This window comes from Anabrus simplex, chromosome 11 (assembly GCF_040414725.1).
Source record: "Anabrus simplex isolate iqAnaSimp1 chromosome 11, ASM4041472v1, whole genome shotgun sequence".
NCBI lineage: Eukaryota > Metazoa > Arthropoda > Insecta > Orthoptera > Tettigoniidae > Anabrus > Anabrus simplex.
Genome location: NC_090275.1, coordinates 132,308,035 through 132,330,364, shown reverse-complemented (window position 1 = coordinate 132,330,364; position 22,330 = coordinate 132,308,035). Strand labels below are relative to the sequence as shown.

The 22,330-nt window shown below is 39.7% G+C and overlaps 1 protein-coding gene across 1 annotated transcript; it reads right to left on the bottom strand.

The window, feature by feature from the left end:
- Positions 1-3,384: 3,384 nt before the first annotated feature.
- On the bottom strand, positions 3,385-8,099 carry mRpL41 (mitochondrial ribosomal protein L41). Its single transcript, XM_067155801.2, has 3 exons — positions 7,893-8,099; positions 6,486-6,586; positions 3,385-3,741 (listed from the first exon to the last, which is right to left on the bottom strand). The coding sequence occupies exons 1-3, from the start codon at positions 8,065-8,067 to the stop codon at positions 3,508-3,510; spliced, it is 510 nt and encodes a 169-aa protein (XP_067011902.1). The 5' UTR covers positions 8,068-8,099; the 3' UTR covers positions 3,385-3,507.
- Between the last annotated feature and the right edge of the window lie 14,231 nt (positions 8,100-22,330).

Here is a 22,330-nt window from a genome sequence, read left to right as displayed (position 1 = left end):
GAAACACCCCCAAAGCATAGCACTAGTTGGAAACTTCATAGTTTTTAGAGTACAGGCAGGATTCAAAGCCCCCATCAGTTCCATCAATATTAATTTTAGATTCATCACTGAACAGAACATTGCGCTACTGCTCAGCTGGCCAGGTCTGTTGTTCTTTAGCCTACAGTACAAGCTTCATACGTTGTTGTTTGAGCATTGGTTTCTTTACTGCCTTTTTGGACACCAAACCAAATTTTTGCAATCTGTTCATCACAATTCTGGAACAAACATCAACCCCAGAAGTTTCCCTCCATTTTTCTGTAAGCATTTCCAAGGTAGCAAATCTGTCCTCCGAACATAAACGATGCAAAGCATTGTCACAACTGGGTGAAGTTTTCAGTTATCTGTCACACTTTCCCATTCTACCACTCATGACTTCACCCCGCCTTGAAACTTAGCCAACTGTCTCCCAAATGTACTTTTATGCACGCCCACAATATGTTTGAATGTGCACTCTGTTTTTTCACATTCACTTAATGCTGCAATACATGCAGCCTTTCTAGGTGTTATCACATTTCTTGCAATAACAAATACACAACAAGTAACCATGAAAAATTTCTATGAACATTCAGAGGGATTATTAACAGACATGAAGTAGGAATCAGCAAATGTATGCATTACAGAGACATCTATGAACAGGGAATAACACTAGCAGAAGCATTTACTGCCATCTGATGGCACAATACACACTAACACGTAAAGTGCAAAATTTTGGTGTTCTGCTTTCCATTAACAAATTCTACAAAAACTGCCGTGTAAATAAGCTGTAAATTAAATTGTTACAAACCATTAGAAAGGGAATAAAACAAGCTTTCAGAAAATATATAGATTGTATTACTTTCTAAACATCCATCACATTAAAACATCATATACCTTAATCCAAAGGAAAAAAATCACAGAGTTTTTCTGGCACTGTATTACCTTCCAGGCAAGACAGTGGATTTCAGCAATATATGAACTAAAACCTGGTTAAATACGGAATCAACATTTTTTGTATTCGTGACTCCAAAAATTTCTGGCCATTGAGAGGATTTCCATACTTGGGAAGAAAGGGGACAAGAGAAGTACAAATGTTGTCTTGCAACTTAGTTCAGACTTTTTTTGAAGGTACAGGGATATTACAGTGGATAACTTTTTTTACATCAATCGATTTGGCAGATAATTTACTCCACAATGGTGTAACAATTGTGGGTTCCATTAGGAAGAAGAAGGCTTTCATACCTACAGAATTTTTTGCCAGAAAAGATCTGGGAGGAGAAAAGTTCCATGTTTGGATTCACTAATAATCATTCTTTGGAATCATATGTACCGAAGAAAGGAAAATGCGCTGTAGGCCCTACTTTTTTCAACAATGCAACACACAGCAGATGTCATTATTGAAGAGGACAAACAGCCTAACATGTTTCTTTACTATAATGAGACTAAAGGGGGCGTGGACTTGCTTGATCAAATGTCGCATCCATACACGTGCAAGCGAAAGACCCAAAGGTGGCCTCTTGCATTGTTGTGTGTGGAATTGCAGCATATGTACCAACCAAGATTAAGAATGTAATGTAATCATTACATGATATAGTATTGAAAAGGTGGACCATAAAAACGTAAGTTTATATCCTATGATTCACAGTATTGCAGATGAGACTCAAAGTTCAGTTTCTGTGATGTCAACAGACGCAAAGAAGAAACAATGCTACCTATGCGATCACAAGAAAGAAAGGATGCAGAAATCAGTGTGGTGCAAATGTGGCTGAAATGTATGTGGTGAACATTCAAAGTCCACCACAAAATGTGTCAAATGCATCCAGTGATATTATTTTTTGTGCCTGAGATTTTCTCAATTATAGTGTAAAAAGATAAGATTTTCTCATTCTAGTTCTGTACTTCAACACTGATAACGCTAAAATAGGTTGAATTTGAATAAATTCTGTGTTTTATAGAAGTAATGTATGAGCTGTAAAACTGAATTTTACCAATCTTAAAACAGTACAACTCCAAGAGACTCCTCTTGCGAATTAACGTTCATAAAAGAAGTTCTAGGGGTAAAGTTAGGAAATAAGGCACTATAGTCTAGATTATAAATAATTTTATTCATGCTGAATGAAAAGGACTTTAGGGGAAGGTGCCTAAAATTTAATTCTTAAATACCTATATTATTGATTCATATCGAAAAATATTACATAAGTTATAGAGAATCCCAATCATTTTTGTCTTATAGAGTTTTAATAATGTTATTCGCTTTACGTCCCACTAACTACTTTTTTTAAGGTCTTCGGAGACGCCTTATAGAGTTTTACCATACTGACCATGATATAATAGAACTGATGAATTGAGACTTTTGTAGCTCAGTCCATATCAGCGCCGAGTATTGCTACTTAGAAATATTGTTCAATCGTGTTAACTGGTGATGGTTTCTGTCCTTGCTGACAATGAAAATTGTGAAGATGATTACAAAAATGAGAAAATACTGTAAAGGAATGATCGCTTGAAGGGAGTTATGGAAGAAGGAAAGACTCATTAGATATTCTAATATTGCAGAGTCGGAAGAAAAGTATGGAAAGCTTATGAAACTAATAAACAATACAGCGACCAGTGTTGTGATGTGATTTCTCTCTTCTGCTGCCACTCATCTCCGATAGATAAGATTACTGCTGTGTTCCGAGTAAAACAGCATGCCTGAATATTGGCACAAAGTAGCTGGCGAGTTAGATGCTATACAATTGTACTACAGCTAGTAGATAAGTAACAGCTTTTCCATTGCACCTACATAAATGCATTTTTAAGACCGCTTAATTGCAATAATATTGTTGTCAAGTTTGCGTTCTGTAATTGGCAGATCCTTTTAAGACAGAGACAATCTTTCTGAGGATATACAAAGGCACGTGCAGAGCAAGTGTCCACCATTATATATGAAAACTGCCCAATTCGATAATGATCGGCAGTAGGCAATGGTGGCTACCATTATAATGAAAACTCTGCAAAATGCGAGGTACGGCAATCTTCCCGTAGTGTTTCTCAGGTTGATCTTTCTCACGTCAACACTACTTTATTTAGAATTCCGTATGCAATGCAGAATTCCACAGCAAAGCACAGGTATATCAGCTGGTCATTGATAAAGAAAACATAATAGAATACCACTATTTTAGTGTGATAAATTCACCTGGTTGCCTTAACAATTTGAGCCACTTACACGAGCTATGCTCGTATTTGAAGAGTTTCATCTGTGTGATGTAAACTGTTCTCCTCTACCTCTCCTTCAGAATTAGCAACAAGTTACATAACTCAGCACTTAAAAGTTAAACAAAGCACAATTATTGCAAATTCCATAAAAAAAAACATTTTCAGAAAGTGTATTATTAAAAATCATTAAATTATTTATTCATTTTAAAGATAACAAAGGACGATCAAGAATAGAGGAGCTATTATTGCACATTAAGCTGCGAGCAGTTCTTTCACAAGTCCGACATTTGTGTGTTACAGTTTATCGCAAGCAAATATATCAGAGCCAGTCCTCCTGGCTTTCGCTTTAGCCTCTTCAGGAGTGAGTTTCTCGTCCTCGTTCGGTTCCATCGAGTTTCCATTTGCGTCTAATTTTCCATTTTTAAAATCTTCTAAGATCTTCTTGCTGTAGACTGCATCAAATAAGTCCTTCGCCGTGAACTCCGACTGAATAACGTCAGGGACCTTGTAGGAAACATATGGCTTCAACTGAAAACAAAATATTCAAATATGAAAGATTCCATAATTACCAAGAAGTATAAAAATATCACAGGGTGTGCACTTGCGCTGTGAAGGTAACCAATTCCTGCATAATGATTAGCAGTGATGGGAAAAGCACAAAATAAAGTACTTGTGCTCAATTACAGATATCTGAGAAGAAATGTACTCAATTCACAGAATGTGAGTCTTCACAGCAACCACTGACATCTGACATCTCTCTCACATAGGGATGGAATGATACCAAAGTTCAAAGGGAAAAATATATTACTCAGTTTGGTGCTTTTTTTAGCATAGAGACATTAAGTGGCTATCATCACGAGGCAAGACTAGTCAGACTTTCAAAATGACTGCTCCCAGGCAAACTTTTAATCTTTAAGTGTTTTCATTATTTTCAGTATAACTAATTACAAATATTTATTTAAATAGGCTAGGGGAATGGAAATTACTTAACCCCACGGCTACAGCTTTGTTGACCACGTAATCCCTGGAGTGGTGGTCGTAAGAAGGGACTAAAAGCGAGACCGAGTACTCTCAACTTGGGAGCGTGGAGCCTGGCATTGCTGACCTCCTTTCTTTTGCCGATACCTTCACTTTTCCAAGTGTTGGATCTCCTCCAGTTTCCTTCACCACAAAAACGTAGTACACAATTATCTAAACCTCAACAACCTGCGCGAAGCCTTCTGGGCTTCAAAAGTTGCCATCTACATCCATTAAAATTTTATTTCCAGAATTTTTTTTTTTTTTTTTTTTTTTTTTTTGCTAGGGGCTTTACGTCGCACCGACACAGATAGGTCTTATGGCGACGATGGGATAGGAAAGGCCTAGGAGTTGGAAGGAAGCGGCCGTGGCCTTAATTAAGGTACAGCCCCAGCATTTGCCTGGTGTGAAAATGGGAAACCACAGAAAACCATCTTCAGGGCTGCCGATAGTGGGATTCGAACCTACTATCTCCCAGATGCAAGCTCACAGCCGCGTGCCTCTACGCGCACGGCCAACTCGCCCGGTATTTCCAGAATTAAATTATGAGTAAATTACTTTTTGTAAAAAGTTATGGTTACGAATAAAAATTACTAAAAATGTAATAGTTACAAGTAATTCAACTCTGATGATTACAAGCATTTCATATCGTTGTTGTTTGTCCTCATGCTAACACACTAAACTAACTTATGGAGATTAAAAGAGAGCATTTCTGAGCCATGTTTTCACCACCACCACCACCACCACCGTCATAGATAATTCACTCAAAATATGCCAGTGTTTATTACATCCCAGCTTCCAGAGCACAAACATTGTCCATCCATACTTTTTTTTTTTTTGGCCGCAGCGTACATATCGACTGTAACATCACCTTAGCCCATGTGTCGGACATGCCCATACCACCTTCGTGCTTTTGCCCGTATGGTGGCCTGTTTTCTTTCTTCCCAATCCTTACTCCATCACAGAATCACTAGTACCGGTAAGAGGCACAATCATTGTTCTCTTGACTGCTGGCTAAGAAACTAACTGTCTCAATAGGTGAATATCCCAGACAAGGATAGAACTTGAAGTTACTATCTGAAGAATCCTTTACCAAAATAAGATGGGACCAGTGCTTCAAACTTCAAAAGTAGTACTGGTCTGCAGAAGACTCCATGAACTCTGCACAAATCAGATTTTCTTGGAGGCAAATGGAAAGGCTGTTTCGAACAATGAATTTTGGAAATCTTGCATTTGAAAAATAAGTACCTCCAGAATCCCATTTCAAAAGCAGTTTCCTAGTATCTTCCATACTTTCAATCCATATGTAGCAACACTAGTGGTTTAACACTGCACCAAACATTGAAGGGTTTTGGCGACACAGGCTGGGAAAGGGCTAGGAATGGGAAAGTAGCGCTCATGGCCAAGGTACAGCCCCAGTATTTGACTGGTGTGAAAATGGGAACGCATGTAAAACCATACTCAGTGCTCGGACTGTGGGATTCAAACCAGCCATCTCCCAAAATACAAGCTCACAACTACGTGACCCTAACTGCACGGCCAAATTGCTCGGTAACAAAAAGTAATTTTCTAATGGGCTGTTCACTTTAAACAATATACTCTCTTGCTGGTACTATTGTTGTTAATAAGAACTCCAGTATTTTACAAGATTTTACATAGCTTAAACGAGACACATTTACATCAGGCATTTGGGCAAGTTTCTCCTTCACTTACAACAGTTCTGGCATATTTAAAAGAGAATGAGAGGAACAGCAGCCAATAACAGGATCAGAGAAGATCCCAGCTTCTGTGGGTCACGCTGCAAAGTTCTTTTTACCCCTGAGTGATGTTCAAGATTGTGCCCCAGTGCCAAGAACTGTTCCAAAATATTCAACATATCTGACATGAAACTTAGATCCATCACTTTGATCCTGGCCTTCTGTGATGATCACTGAAAGGGCCCCGCAGTGCTGCAAAGGTCATGTTCTAGAAAATAAGAAAACTCTTCGTAATGAAATGGTTACGTTAAAAAAAATCTTACTTTGAAGTGGTATACTACAGTCTGCCTACGTTCAACAAAAGCCATAAACGGCATCCAAGAAGCAGACTTTGACAATGACCTGGTACCACTGGACTGTGACAGTCTGTGTTGCTGACTATGGAGAGGAATTGTCTGCTTCATGAATGACTCTTAGTTATAAAAAATTTCAAAACTAATTGAGTGAACCTTGTATGTGCGTTTGCAGTATCTTGGAAGTAAAATACTTGTACTGTACCTTAAAATCGGTCAAATCGGGAACGATAAGGTCAGGAACCATTTCTGGCACGTGAACAAATCTCTTTCCTGACATATATCCTGTTCTTCTTACACCATAATCTGGAAACAAGAACAAAATAATAGTAAGCCTCTCTTCGTAACAGTTCACGTACTATAAGATTCAATACAGTAGACCCCACAGTATCAAACTCTCTCTGTAGGTGAGCAATCTTCCGCATGCACCATCGGCTTCCTTGCCACAACTAGTACAGACCAATTTGTTCGAACGACAACATACTGCGTGTCAGAATCTCTAGCACTGCATCGGAGGTGGAAGGAACACTCTATCGTTGCAACGAAGGTTGTTGCCGGACTTTCTCTGGAAAAACTGAAAATTGGAAGGAGACAATGAAAACACTGGTGGCAATGTCTTCGCCATTGACCATGCGTGTAACAACCCTGGCCTGACTCACACCATGGTTCTTCATGTCCTCCATCGGTTCATTGGCACTGTTCAAGATGAGGTCGTAGTGAAAGTTCCCTCCACGAACGAGACTCCACAGATATGTGCTCTTCTGCTTTGATGGGAATTTTGCCACAGAGGTCACATTTGAGCAACTAATTAGACCGTTCTGCAGTGTGCGTCTTCAGTAGCAAATTAGCACTGCGAGGTCTTCAATTCACTGCAGATACCTTTGATGAATCTGCTGAAAAGAATCTATTTAACCAGCATGAAGTCACTCCCATCAGTTGTGACAGTGACCAGGAACCTACAGGAGTTGGAAACCAATTTCCACGCTGAGCTTGTTCCCAAGGGAGGGGGAGGCAGGCGTGCCGCCACTGAATAAATCAAATGTTAAATTCATGGGTAACGGACCATCTGGACATTTTGTGGACATGCCCAAAAGTATCCTCTACGAACGCCACCGACTCCGAGCACGGGACGACTCTGTAGCGGCCATGCAGCCACGACAGTACGAGCCTAGCTTAGAAGACACTGCCCAGGGTCCGATATTAAACAATGCCTTTTAGACGTGTACCTCATAGCGTATACAGAGGGGTTCCTACTCAGGCATTCATCTGTGCAGAGGACCTGTGCACATGGCACTCTCACTCGACAAGGCATGGTGTCTGCTGACGTTGTCTAGCGACTTGTATCGGCTCAGTATATCACTGTCAAATGCTGAGCAACATCCGTAAAAAGAAGTGTCACAGTGTCTGTCGTGCAGTTTACACTCCTGAAATATTCAACTTTCCTTCACGTGGATCAATGAGAAATATGATGAACAACTCATGGTACCAAAACTGATAGTATACCGCTGGATATTCCATTCAAACTCAGAAAAATCTCTAACACTGTAAAGCCTACACATCTTCAAAATTAAATGTATAAGGACGTACAAAGTCACATTGAATTCTCACTTACTATATATTGGAATTTCTGGATCAGGGTCCATTGTTTGTTGTTGCTTGAATATCCGGGAGCCCCTTTTATTATGAAGAAAAAATTTTCTAAAATTTCTCTTCCCATCACGCGCAGCAGACGTAAATATGGATCTGTGGCTTTGGAATGAGGCTGAATATTTCAATACGTTCGCCATTTTATTTGTTTACAGAAAGCAATGTGGGTAACATAACAGCCAAAAATTTCTTCTTCTTCTTCTTCTACTTCATGTATGCTGTTGGGCTTAGTTTTAACTCCGTACCCAATAACCACACCGTTTGGTAATGCACTTGTTTGTGTTGAAATAATATCCGTAGGTTCTAGGTTGGTGATCTTGGGTAATGCAAGTTTTGAACAGCCAAAAATAATTGTTGTAGAGATTGTATCAAATACAATAGAGCACTACCTGCTACCAACTAATAACATCATGGCGCCCAATACCAGCAATGTTATGTGCAGTTCCTGCCAAGTGTCGCTCAAGGAGAACGAGAATTATGTACAGTGTGACGGAAAGTGTAGTGAAACGTTCCATTTAAACTGTGCACGTGTTTCAAATGCTGTTTTTAAGGCAATGCTGTCAAATCCGGGAGAAATTTTGTGGCATTGTAAACAATGCAAACATAACCCAACTTCGTGTAAACCGTTTTCAATCTCTTTTCAGCAGAATAAAGTCAAAGCGGACAATACAAGCCTATGTGATGCTGTGAACAATATGCAGCAAATCCTGAAAGATGTCTGCAGCTCACTGGAGTTTCAGTCCAGAAAATTTGATGAACTGCTACAGCAAAACAGTGAACTTAAAAAGTGCATAGACCATTTAACCAACGAAGTGAACAACAGCAAGGCTGAAAATAGTGCTCTCAAAGAACAAAATAATCATTTGAAGGATCAAATCAATGATCTTGAACAGTATTCTAAGAATTATAATTTAGAAATCGCCGGCATACCAGTCTCTAAGGATGAGAATGTGTATGAGATCGTATCTCAAGTTGCAGGTGCAGTTGGAGTGGAAATTCAACCTGAACGGGACATTGAATATTGCCATCGACTCCCAGCGGCTACAGATAAGGATGGAAGGAAGAAGATTCCTCTCATAATTGCAAAATTCTATTCGCGTAAAACGAAAAACATGATCATGGACAAGAAAAGAAAACATGGGAAACTTCTCTGTGCAGATATTAAAGTCAGTGGGGACACAACTGTATATCTAAATGAACACCTAACAAAACAGAACCAAAATCTATATTGGCTAGCCAGAAGTATGAAGCACTCCATGAACTACAAATTCGCTTGGACCAAGAATGGGAAGATCTTCATGAGGAAAAATGACGACAGCCCCATACTGCAAATCAAGACTGCAGCTGACTTACCAGCAGCTCCTACGAAGCTGAGAGACTGAGGATTCAAGTTAGGGTATGTATACCTGAGCCAAGTGATTCATAAATATACTTACATTGAAGTTCTCTCTCGAAGTGTGCACCAAGCAATTACAAATAGTAATACTACACATTAGGCTATGGATATGAAATCAGATCATGAGTTAGGGATTACCTTACAAGATGATAACACCACAGGCATTGTAAACACCCCTCAAGACTTGAACAAATTAATCCACTATACTGCAGGAATGAGAATTATGCACCTGAATATAAGTGGCATGATAACAAATTTTGATAGCCTGCTAGTTATGTTAAATCAACTGGACCATAAACCAGACATTATAATATTATCTGAAACCCAACTCATTAGGGATATACCCTTCTCTATTTTAGGATATAATGAGTACTTTATACCCACACAAAATTCTACACATGACAGTTTAAAAATATACACACATGTAACCATACAAAATGTTGCAATATCTGCAGTGAAAACCATAAAAGCAGCCAATGGTAGCCTACTCAACTTACAATATAATAAAGAAAGCTATTTGATACTTGCTATATACAGATCACCCTCCACAAGCCCAAAGATATTCATAGAAGAACTAGGAAATACACTTCAGCAGCTACCTGCAGCCACACATTATATAATAATAGGAGATATTAACATAGACATTTTAAACCCAACTGGTCAGTATGCTCAAAAAATTAAAAATGAATACATAAACACCTTAAGTGCTAATGGTTTCATTTCATATATCAACTCTGCAACAAGGATAACCCCAAAATCTAGAACATGTATAGATCACATACATGTTAAATCGCATAGAAATAACAATTTTGAGTCATATGTTCTACATACTAGTATCACAGATCACAGTCCTATTTTTCTGATACATAAACAAACTCAGAAACATCAAATACCACAAAAGGAAGGAAAAATAATGAACAATGCCAGAATAGATTATGAAGCTTTAAATAAAGCCTTAAAAAAGGAAAATTGGGAATCTGTCCTGAATGAACATGATGTCAACAAAGCGACCAGTAGTTTTATGCAGCTATTAACTCAACATATCTCTGAACACTCTACTAACACAAGACATGTAAGATCAAAATTCAGAAAGATAACACCATGGATCACAACTGGAATCCTAACTTCCATTAGAATAAGGGACAAATTACACCAGACAATTGTAAAGCAAAAGATGAGGTCCTCTAATAATGTCGAGATCACAAACACTATTAAGAAACATAAAACATACCGAAACTGGATAAACAGGCTCATTAAGGTAGCAAAACAGAAGTACTATTCTAATAAAATTATGTCAAGCTCAAACAATACTAAAATCCTATGGAAAAACATAAATGATATAACATGTAGAAAGGAGAAAAGAAATTCAGATATAGACAGCATAAATCTTACAGACTCACAAGAAACAACCCAACCAACTATCATTGCAGACAAATTTGTAGATTATTTCAGTGGTATAGGTTTAGAACTTGCTGACAAAATAATGAATAGCAGCGAAGAACCTAATGACACATGTACATATGATATTCATGCAATACCTCAACCACAATCAATGTTTTTTCTTCCCATAACAGAAACAGAATTAATGAATTACATAGCTGCACTAAAAGATGACTCAGCCAATGGCTATGACAATATCTCAAGTAAAACACTTAAAACAATTAGTTCACATATTCTACACCCTCTGCAATATATTTTTAATCTTTCACTAATGAAAGGACAATTTCCAGACCCATTCAAAATTGCTATCATAGTCCCAATCCATAAATCAGGCGATAAGAGAGAATTAAACAATTATCGCCCAATTTCTCTCACAACCCACATTTCAAAATTACTAGAGAAATGCATTAAAACCAGATTACTTAATTACCTGAATAAGTATAACATATTGTCTCCAAATCAGTTTGGTTTTAGACCAAAAATGAGTGCTCAAGATGCAATATTCTCCTTAACTGATTATTTGTATAAAACCATTGATAACTCCAAAAGGACTATTTCTATATTTTTGGATTTAACAAAGGCATTTGATACCGTAGATCACAATATACTCCTTAGAAAACTTGAAAAAGTAGGCATTCGTGGAATTCCTCAAAATCTAATTAAAAGCTTTCTTTCTAACAGAATACAAAAGGTAAGAATCAAGGATACTCTAAGTAAAAGTGCTCAAGTAAAAATCGGAGTACCCCAAGGAACAGTATTAGGACCAATTCTTTTTCTGTTATATATCAATGATCTGTGTGAGCTAAACTGTAATGCAAAAATTAACTCATATGCTGATGACACGGTAGTCACAGTCACGGGTGAAACTTGGGAGGACACCTTCAACAGAGCTCAAGAAACCCTAGTCATAGTTCAGAAATGGCTAAACAACCACCTACTTACTTTAAATGAAAATAAAACAAAATTCCTCTGCTTCTCACATAATAAAACAATGCAACCCTCAGACAATCTAACACTAAAACTCCACATACCAACTTGCAAAAATACTGAAAGCTGCAACTGTTATACTTTACAGAAATCAATACATGTTTCATACAGTGGCGGCTCGTGAAAAAATCGTCCTACGTGCTACAAAAAACAAGCTAAATACGCTGTTTTAAATCTGCATATTGCCATGATGAACAACGCATACTTCAAACTTGGTAATAATAATAATAATAATAATAATAATACAACTTTTCTCACAATTTATAACTCAGAACAAACAAAAACAACATTAATTTGGAAGCAGATGAATTCTTCGACAACTGTCTATGAGATAAATAATTCATTGGAGAAATATTGTTTTTACTAACCTAATGGCGCAACTTACATCAGTGCAAATAGAATCGTGGGAATATAGATCCCCACTAAGAACACTAATTTAATTTCACTTTATATACACTGCAGTGGATAAATAATTTTATAAATCTTCGTATAAACTTTAGCACTAACACAGTGACAGAAAAAACACGCACCAGTAATATAACCGCGAGATTAAAAACCGCACAAAGCAACTGAAAGAGCTGCCAACTGATTCATTGAGACCTCCCCTATTACCAGAGTAAATGTCCGGCTCCATGGCTAAATGGTTAGCGCGCTGGCCTTTGGTCACAGGGATCCCGGGTTCGATTCCCGGCAGGGTCTGGAATTTTAACCATCATTGGGTGTACGTGTTGTTTTCATCATCATTTCATCCTCATCACGACTCGCAGATCGCCTACGGGTGTCAAATCAAAAGATCTGCATCTGGCGAGTCGAACATGTCCTCGGATACTTCCGGCACTAAAAGCCATACGCTATTTCATTTCACCAGAGGAAATGACATTGTAATGCGGGATAACATTTAGGGTCAGTCAAAGATTCTTTGACTCACCTACGAATTCCTTATTTTTGACACAAAAGGTAGATGGATATTTTAATAAGCATGTGTGAGATAGATTGCCTCCACTTACGCTTTACTTTCGAGGCCAGACGATGCTACTCTCTAGTGGCAGATTCGCTTACCACGTTCAACATAAGCACGGCCGACTGGATCCCTCGCTGTGCTCCAAGGAGCTAGCTAGAGTGACGCATCAAGTCGGCCGTGAACATAAGGGTAGCAGGAGACATCGAGTAATTCTACCCCCTTGCGGGAGAGGAAGTAACTATAAACGGGATCAGTGAAAGTTGATCCCGGTTTACGGTATACTCCGCCGGCTAGGGGGAGTGTTGCAAGCTTGGCTGCGCCTGCGTATTGTTTCCTCCAGGCTACAGGCAAGGGCTCACTTCACATGAGCACGAGCCTTGTTCCCCGGGAGAACGGCGCTAGGTGTTCGACAGATCTCGTCCTGATTTGCACAAAACACAAATTCATATCGTACTCAATACAACGAAAAGGCACCAGGATAATTGTACTGTACATAAATAATATTCCTTACAGTTCCAAGCTACGTGCTGGAGCCCGGTAGCACGTACTGACCGGCCGCCACTGGTTTCATACCTAGGGATAATTATAGATAGTTATCTGAAATGGAATTTTCATGCATCAAATTTGATCATTAAACTTCAGAAACTTATTTATATATTTTACAGAATTAGAAATGTTATTTCAACAAAAGCCTTGAAGTCTGTATACTTTGCCTTAGTTCAATCACAACTGCAATATGGAATTAACAGTTGGGGTGGAATACTTGATTCACACTTGGCTCAGGTAAATACATGCCAGAACTACATACTGAAAGTCATGTACAAAAAGCCAGTGATGTTTCCAACATACGAACTGTTCCAGCAAAGCATGGTACTTAACATACGGCAGCTATTTGTACAGTCAGTGACCCTATACATGCATAAAAATTTAAAGCTCTTCTGCAAAGAACACAAGCCAAAAATTTGCACTAGGTTGCAAGACAGAACTGGAGTAAGTATACCACGCCGGAACACTTTACTTGGACAAAGAAATCTAAGTTGTCTAGGACCACGGATATACAATGCATTACCTGTGGACGTGATCAGTGGCAATCAGAATACATTGAGAAAAGGCTATTCACATGGCTCATTAACAATTATTACAAAGTAGATCAACTTATAAATTTCCATTATAATATTTAAATCAACGAGCACACTATTCCTCTCTACTAAGAAACCAACCTTCTCCTTAACCCATGCCCCTCCTTTCCAGCTTCTTGTTTAGGCCTATTACACCAAATACAGAAAAACAGTTCATAAAGTTACTCTAATTTAATATCACCAAAATGTTAATGGAGTAAATGATATTCACTAGATGCCATGATGTACATAATCTAGCTATTGTATTTTTGAAGCCCACACACAAGTTTACCTTATGTGGGATTCACATTGTATCTTATACTACCTTTGTATGTATATGTAATATACTGATTGTGAATAAAAATGTTTGTAAATGTAAAAAAAATCTGCATCCGATGGCTGCTTATACTGCCTGCTCATTCCATATTCGGACGTGTAACACGATTTAGAAACAATTTGCCGCTAGATCACAGCACCAGACGTACACAGTTAACGCGTGAATACAGCTAGATAAGCATACAAGCAAAATTTAAAATCTGAAAATAACAGAAAAATTAAAGAATTGTACGCATAAAGTGGTGCTCTAGAGAGTGATAGCTTCAGGACTTTTCGAGAAAGAGATTTCGACGAACAAGAAAACCTGGAAACTTTGTCTGTATGGTACTGCCCTACACTACCAAGTAGAGGTTTCACGAATTTGGCCACCACAGTTTCTGACACAAGTTCCTTTCTTATTGTTACTACAACACTTTAAAATCTTACAGTGGCACAAAGAGGGTACGGTAGAACATAGTTTTTTTTATAGTCTGGAGCAGACTTGCAGATTTCTTGCAGTACAGTAGAGCCGCCTCAACAAATTTCTGTGGCCCCATAATTAGGCCAATAAATCGTTGCTGGGGATAGCGCAGGCCTTCTCCATTAACTGATGGAAACGTTACTCAAGCACGTGCTGCATTGTTTTTTCTTCGATTACGTGCACTAAATAACCACACACCAATTCATGGGAAGCAGTTTCCAAAGTGACACACACTGACTCAGGGGGCTCACGAACATCTTTCAGTAAATCAAGTACATATTCAGTGGGCATCACTGGTTCTGTTTCGTCAATTCCGGGAGAGGATACTGAGGCAGAAAATTTTGAATTTTGCTTGTGGATAACGTTAGCACCATCGGTCGACATTAAAATACCGGATTTCAGAATTATCTTTATGGAATTCTGAGTTGCCCGGGAATCAGTCATGTCATTGCAGCCTCCTCCCATTCTTATAGCACTAAACATGCCTTCAACTGGATCTCCTGAAAAAGCCCGTGTCATGAAATGAAATACCAGGGCATTCTGGTTTCCCTTTCTTTGGTTTGCAGAAAGGCACGCAGCAGTACACCATTTTCACTGTAAACAAATACAGCACTACCCTATTTCCCGCTAATTTCATTCCGACAGTTCAGGAGCCGGTTGGTGCTGCCACCTGCTGTGGGTATTTGTAAACGGAGTGTTTCATTTACTGACATGTTAAAATGCTGTAATGATCAGGCCTTCGATCATGCTCTAAGGATCAGGCCAACGAGCTAGAATAACATAGAGAGGCGGAAGCGCTGCCTGGGTGAAGCTAATAGAACGAAAGTCCGCCATGTTTCCTGTGGTCACACAAGCAAGGGGGCATGGCCTTTAAATGACGAAAAGTGTATAAAATACGCATTTTAGAATCACTGGGGGAGAATTAAAGACCGTTGCCGATAGCTTGAAGCATTAAAGCGAATACAGCCACTTCATCATATTGCGGCACGAGGCCAACATCACGATCAGTTGATTGTAGGGTAGTTCGAAATCATCGCACAGTGACATACGAATAGGCCTCGAAATCGGAACAAGAGCGTTACCCTGCTTGGCTGTTGTGGTTAAGCGTAAATTAGAATAAAAGTGATGGACATAAATATTTATGACAGGAAGCCTTAAAATCATTGGGACCTACAATAGGTTACAACCTCATTCTGTTCATATTTCTAAAATTATTGCATCCTTACGAGTACTGTGTTCCTTTCTTAATCTGTTTACCCTCCCGGGTTGGTTTTTCCCATGGACTCAACGACGGATCCCACCTCTACCACCTCAAGGACAGTGTTCTGGAGCGTGAGACATTGGGTCGGGGGATACAACTGTGAGGAACGGCTGCACCTGCTATGCTGAACAGGGGCCTTGTGGGGGAGGAGAAGGAAGCGGCCGTGGCCTTAAGTCAGGTACCATCCCGACATTTGCCTGGATGAGAAGTGGGAAACCACGGAAAATCACTTCGAGGATGGCTGAGGTGGGAGTCGAACCCACTTCTACTCAGTTGACCTCCCCAGGCTGATAGAATCCCGTTCCAGCCCTCGTGCCCCTTTTCAAATTTCGTGGCGGAGCCGGGAATCGAACCCGGGCTTCCAGGGGTGGCAGCTGCTCACGCTAACCAGTACACCACAGAGGCGGCCCATGAATACTTTACCACAATAATCTTTTAGTGTAATTATTTATTATAATATAGGGGGGATATCATGTTTCTCCCATTACCATATCATACTGGGATTACTAGCTGAAAGATAGGCTTGAAAGTTGTGCATTATGAAGTGTGGCATAGTTTTAAAAACCAAGGCAACAGACATCTACAGTAAAGGCTGTATACATTTCAAAAATAGCAGTAAAATGCTGTATTTTTCATACTTAGTGTACGTTTGAACGAAATAAGTGGGGTTTTTTTTGTGGTTACGTTTTCTTGGTGGTGGGCGCTCCATTTCCTTTATTTGTAAATGTGAATGAAAATTAAATAGGGCTGGAAATGTACAGAGCATAAGCAACTGAATTGAGTGGGATACCATTTATCTCTTTTTGCCCTCACAGCGCATTGTTCCGTTAATTCCTTGTTCTTTAAACGAAATCTGAAACAAAATTCAACAAATAATTAGCGTGGCTATCTATACTTTCGCTAAGTAAACAATAAAATGGATTTAATTACAAACAGAAATTACAAAAAGAAATCTCGGCTATAATTGTAATATTTAAAATACGATATATCCTTGGTTTTATTATTCCGATTAGAACAACCATACGCTGAGCTTACGGCTGGCATTCTTGAAAGCGAGAATCTATGTTTTCACTTCTTAAAACTTAGGGAATTAAATTGGCATGCACGATCTCCCTGTCACCTCAACATATGCTCTCGCGCCTATTCGCTTTGTTTTGACAACCGTTAACATGGCTGCCCCTTATCAACTTGCTTCAAGCAGGGAGCGCTGATGACAGGCATACAGCCCCTCTATGTTATTCTAGCGCGTTGGATCAGGCAGTATAAGCAGCCATCGGATGCAGATCGAGCGGGCAGTGCAATCGAGACAATAGGCGACACTTAGGCCGGTATTCATAGTCAGCGACTTATTTATCTAATAAGAACGACTTAACAAAGCTGTACTTATTCGTGAAGTCGACTTAAACGTTTCTCGTATTCATAGTCGTTGGTCAAGTTCTACTTTATTAAGCTGGACTTGATAAAGCGTTACTTATAATGCAGACGCTCTGCACAATTAAGTTGAACTTTATAGTATGAGAAATAGTGCAGCCATCATCACAACAGATGAATATGCGAGTCATGCTTCAGACACGGCCAGCTAGATCTATGCTGCGCTCCTTATTCCGAGTTTATTTCTTTATTTATTTGTCATTTTACCTGTTCCTCTGCGGCTAAAATTGTAGTTACTTTTTCTTAAATGGATATGAAATGCAGCCGCAAGCATTTTACTTCCGTTGAAAAGGAGGCTTTGAAGGATATTTTATTGAAACATTCCCAAATCATCTATCTATCTAATATAAGCAAGTCGGTTTATAAATATATATAAAGGTACAGAAATGAAAATAGACGTGAATTAATGAGGCAGTTCCAGGCATCTCAGAAACTTACAACTTACTAGAAAAATAGAAAATTCTCAAAATTCCCTCAGAGGGCACGCTCGGGGGGTGGGGGAGGCTTCAAATTTTGGGCTCAGCATAAGAACGCACTCATATATATTTACCCAAAGCAATAACCTACAGGTTTAGTGGGCTTTACAAACTTTCAGGAAATTCCTAATTTTTATCCCCCTTCCCTCCAAATCAAGCTGGCGGCACAATCTACCAGACGAGTTAGAAAAATTGAAATTTCTCGAAATTATAGCTTTTAGAATTTTATATTTTTTACTTTTTATTCCCGATTTTTGTCGTCTCTCTCTCCCTTATACGTTAGATGTGGCTGTATTTCTCGATGGTACGTACATTTTGTGATTGTTACATAGCTTGACACACTTATAGGAAAGAGAGTGTCACGCACACTGACACGACCAATGCTGGCCATATGCGAAAAATAATATAAAGTGTTATAAATGTACCCAAATTTCTCCCCATTCAAATTTTCTAACTCAATCGAACCCATAAATATGGAAGATGCGAGAAAATGTTTTAGGAGCAAACATGTAGAACGATAAAAGTGGCGTTTGACGGCTTAAACCGTTTGTCGATATGATAAACCTTTTAGGAGCAGTAAATCTAGAAATGAAGGTCTGCACTTACAAACGTGCCCATGTTTATCTGTCGTCTATATATAAAAGCAAGTCAGTTTGGAGCGATCTAGAGTGTGTGTCATTATTATTAATACTTTACAAATTGATAGTGACTGTCAGAAGGAGGGCGTCTCCTGTTGTTATAAATTCTCCCCACATCTACTTTGACTGGCAGTAAGAATGGGATCCACCGAGCTCGACAGCTTCAGTCGCTTAAGTGCTGCCAGTATTCGGGAGATAGTGGACTCGAACCCCACTGTCGGCAGCCCTGAATATGGTTTTCCGTGGTTTCCCATTTTCACACCAGACAAATGCTGGGGTTGCACCTCAATTAAGGCCACGGCCGCTTCCTTCCCACTCCTAGCTCTTTCCTATCCCATCGTCGCCGTAAGACCTATCTGTGTCGGTGCGACGTAAAGCAACTTGTAAAAAAAAAGAATGGGGTCCTTCTCCAACTCTTGTGTAACTGGCATTATTAAGGAGGGCCTACCATTTTTATGAATAATTCCCTTCTCAGTTTGACTAGCAGAAGTCAAGGGAACATGCAATTTTGTTCAAATCCTCCTTACCCGATTATGTCTGGTAGTAGACAAGGGTGCCCGCCATTATAAACAATTGTACCCATTAAAATGTGACTGGCATTAGGCAAAGTGGCCTGGTATTGTAACTGAAACTCACCAACTCGAGTGTGACTGACAGTAAGGTGACTGGCATTAGGAAGTGGGGCCTGTCATTGTAATGATAACAACATAACTCAGTATTGATTGGCAGTAGGGAAGGTGCCTGCCATTGTAACGAAAACTCCCCAAATCGATTGTAACCGGCAATAGGCAAGTTAGCGTGCCGTTATCATCACAACTCCACAACTCGTTCGTTACACGGGAAAGAACGTATAGGGTCCTCCCGTGGCGTTTCTTCGATAACGCTAAGAGACATGCTATTTAATAAAATCTCACTCACCGCTTGTACAGTAATTCACGTAGAAATCTGTATACAATGTAGAATACCGTAGTGAAGCACGGGTTTATTTGCTAGTAGGTAATGAGAAGACGAATGCGGTATCTTCTAAGCAAAAGGAAGATGCTTGGTAAAGTATTGCTGAAGAATTCACTTCCTCAATACATACTGTAGAAATGTAAGTAATGTTCTTAATGGTAAAAATACTTTTTCAGAAGCGAAGATTGTATAAGTATTATTATACCTAGCACTAATTTGGTTATACTTTATTATAGCGAGATGCCAACAATTGCGGGAAGTATGGGCAAAAAAATGAAATTTCATCACAGGAACATCCTTTTGAATTCCAATTCACTGTAAAATTCAAATGGGTCCATAATATTTTGCAAGTATCGCTTTGGAGCACGGATTTCTTCTAACACTTCCTCAAAATCTTCATCCAGTTTATAGGTTAAGATGCGAAATAAGTCAAGGGTCTGCTTGACTTGACGAAGTTCAACTTATTTCATCAGATGTGTAACACTTAAATGACTATGAAGTTAGACTTTATGAAGTATATCACTATTAAGTAGGACTTATTTGTGCCGGTATCTGGAATAAAGTCGAGATGTAAGTTCGACTTGAACGTAAGTATTACTTATTGCGACTATGAATACCGGTTTCATCAACACACGTTAAATATATACTAACAAGTATTATCCGCACACTTTATCTTGGTGCATTTATGTACGGGGTTAGGAGTGAGGAGGGAGCTGTCCCGGTATCGATAGTGCTGCCTGGTGCTGCCAATTGAATGAACATGAAATCTGAATTGAAGCGAGAATATGATCGATCGATATGAAATTTCTAAACCGTTATCATCTTAAGCCAACAACTATGTCACATACTCATTATATAACATTGTAAAATATTTTCTAGCAGAATTCCATACTTTGGCTTTGTTGTGTAAATAACAACAGTACTAGTACGTAAAGTGTACGCCAGATGTCGCACAACGATGCATAAGCGATTAATAGTTTGTGTTTCAAAGGCTGCCAGTACGAATCTCGAAGATCGCCGAGGTCGACCGATTCAGCACTAAGGTGTAAATGCACCAAGATAATAGTTAGTTAATACGGAGTTAAAATCTTAACATCTTGCTAGGTTTCTTGCGTTTCATCAAACTTTTCTTGTGAAATGTTAACTAATCGACTGTTAACTCTCCCAATATTGCGAACTGGTGCGAATCAAGGAGGCAGTGGTACGAACATGCTGTTTTACAGAGGGCTCCGATGCGCTTTTGTTTGAGTACAGCTGTAAAATATGGCGCGAGAAGTGAAACGGAATCGTAGTTCTAATTTTTCCTCCTTCGAAAAAAAGTTGTTAATTGAATTAGTTAGTAAATGTATATAAGTTATTGAGTGCAACCGCACGGATGGCTTGACGATAAAACAAAAGGACGCGGCGTGGGAGAATGTCCGCGATGGTTTCAATGGGGTTAACAGATACTTTTTAGCGGGTATCCACTGTCACCTAACAAAATCACATCGTTAATTGTCCCCACTTGAAACTGTGCTCCGATATGGGAGTTAATAAATATTGTATTGTCGTGTGCAGAACCAGACCACCTAGCAAGTATATACCTGATTTGGAAGTTAGGCTCATTAATCACCTGAACATTAATATTAACAGAGAAATATCCCTTCCCAATTGCCTCCAGGTGATTGGATTCTTACATGTGTGTAATCTATTGCACCTAGAACAAACACTAGGAAAACGGCTTATTTCATAGAAGTCGCGGATAATTTGCTGACGCTCTTCTACTGAAGGGAATGTAATGTTATATGCCTCCTCCTCATGGATGCTATTGCTGCAGACACTCGTCAACAACCTTAGCAACGACTATTTTCGATAACCTGTATCTATGAAGAAATTCCGCATCCGTCAAATTTTCAAAAGTCACTACGTCGCTGAACTCTTCTTCGATCAGGATTGTTTTGTAAAAGATCTAAAAAAAAAAAACAGTTCCGCATCGAAAGCGAGATTCACAGCAGCCATTTTGGAACAGGTTCTTAAAGGCTAATGTTAGCCATTCAACATGGAAAATGGCTGATGTTAACTTTAATCCGCAGTTTAACATATGTTAACATTAACAAATGTTGTTGCCTTCACCTTCCCTGGCTCATGACTGTCCCGGAGCATCCCCCTCACGCGGCTTATATAGCCTGAGCGGCTATCGCGTGTATTGGGAAAGCACCGGGCGCAGCCCGCGAGCCAGCGAAGGTATAAGGCGACAGGTTCTCTGAGGGAGAAACCTGCCCGTGCTTTATTAATATATATATATATACATGCAGGCTACAATGGCCGAAACACAAACAGGAGCATTACAAAAGTTATCACAATGGTGCATAGAAAGAACAATAAGAAACAATATAACATTATCTGATGAAGTGTGCGGAAGTCCTGAACTTGGGCTCCTGCTGCACGATCGTCGGCCGTAGTAATCCAGGCTGCGGGTTGTTCTCCATGGCGTTGAGGCCCGTTAGAGAACGTTGGAGAGGCCCGGCCGGAGACGGGGACGGGTTCCTGCTGTCCCGGCGAGCGTTTCTCCTCCCTTCCTGGATCATGTTGCAGAGGTGGTGGCCTTCGCCCCCCGAGTGCCGCGGCCCCGTCCTCTTCCTCGTCCGCGGCTGATCTGGGGCTGGCGAGGCGTCTGTTGATAGGTGAACCCGTCCGGGACCCAGGCCAGGGTCTCGGACGTTGCCTGGTCCAGCTGTATAGCATGGGCCCACCCGCGGCTCACAGCCACGTATAGCAGGTTGGCTCTGGTCGCGAAGTAGGTCTTCTGTGCAGCATCCAATGAGTCCCAGGCTGATAGCCCCCACAGTACGGAGTCTATATCGTTGAGGTCCCTGCCGGTAGGAATGAGCAGCAGCTGCTGCTCGAGGAATCGAGCAAGGTGAAGCACCCGGTTGGGATCTGGATTCGTCCAGCCGGCGGAGAGT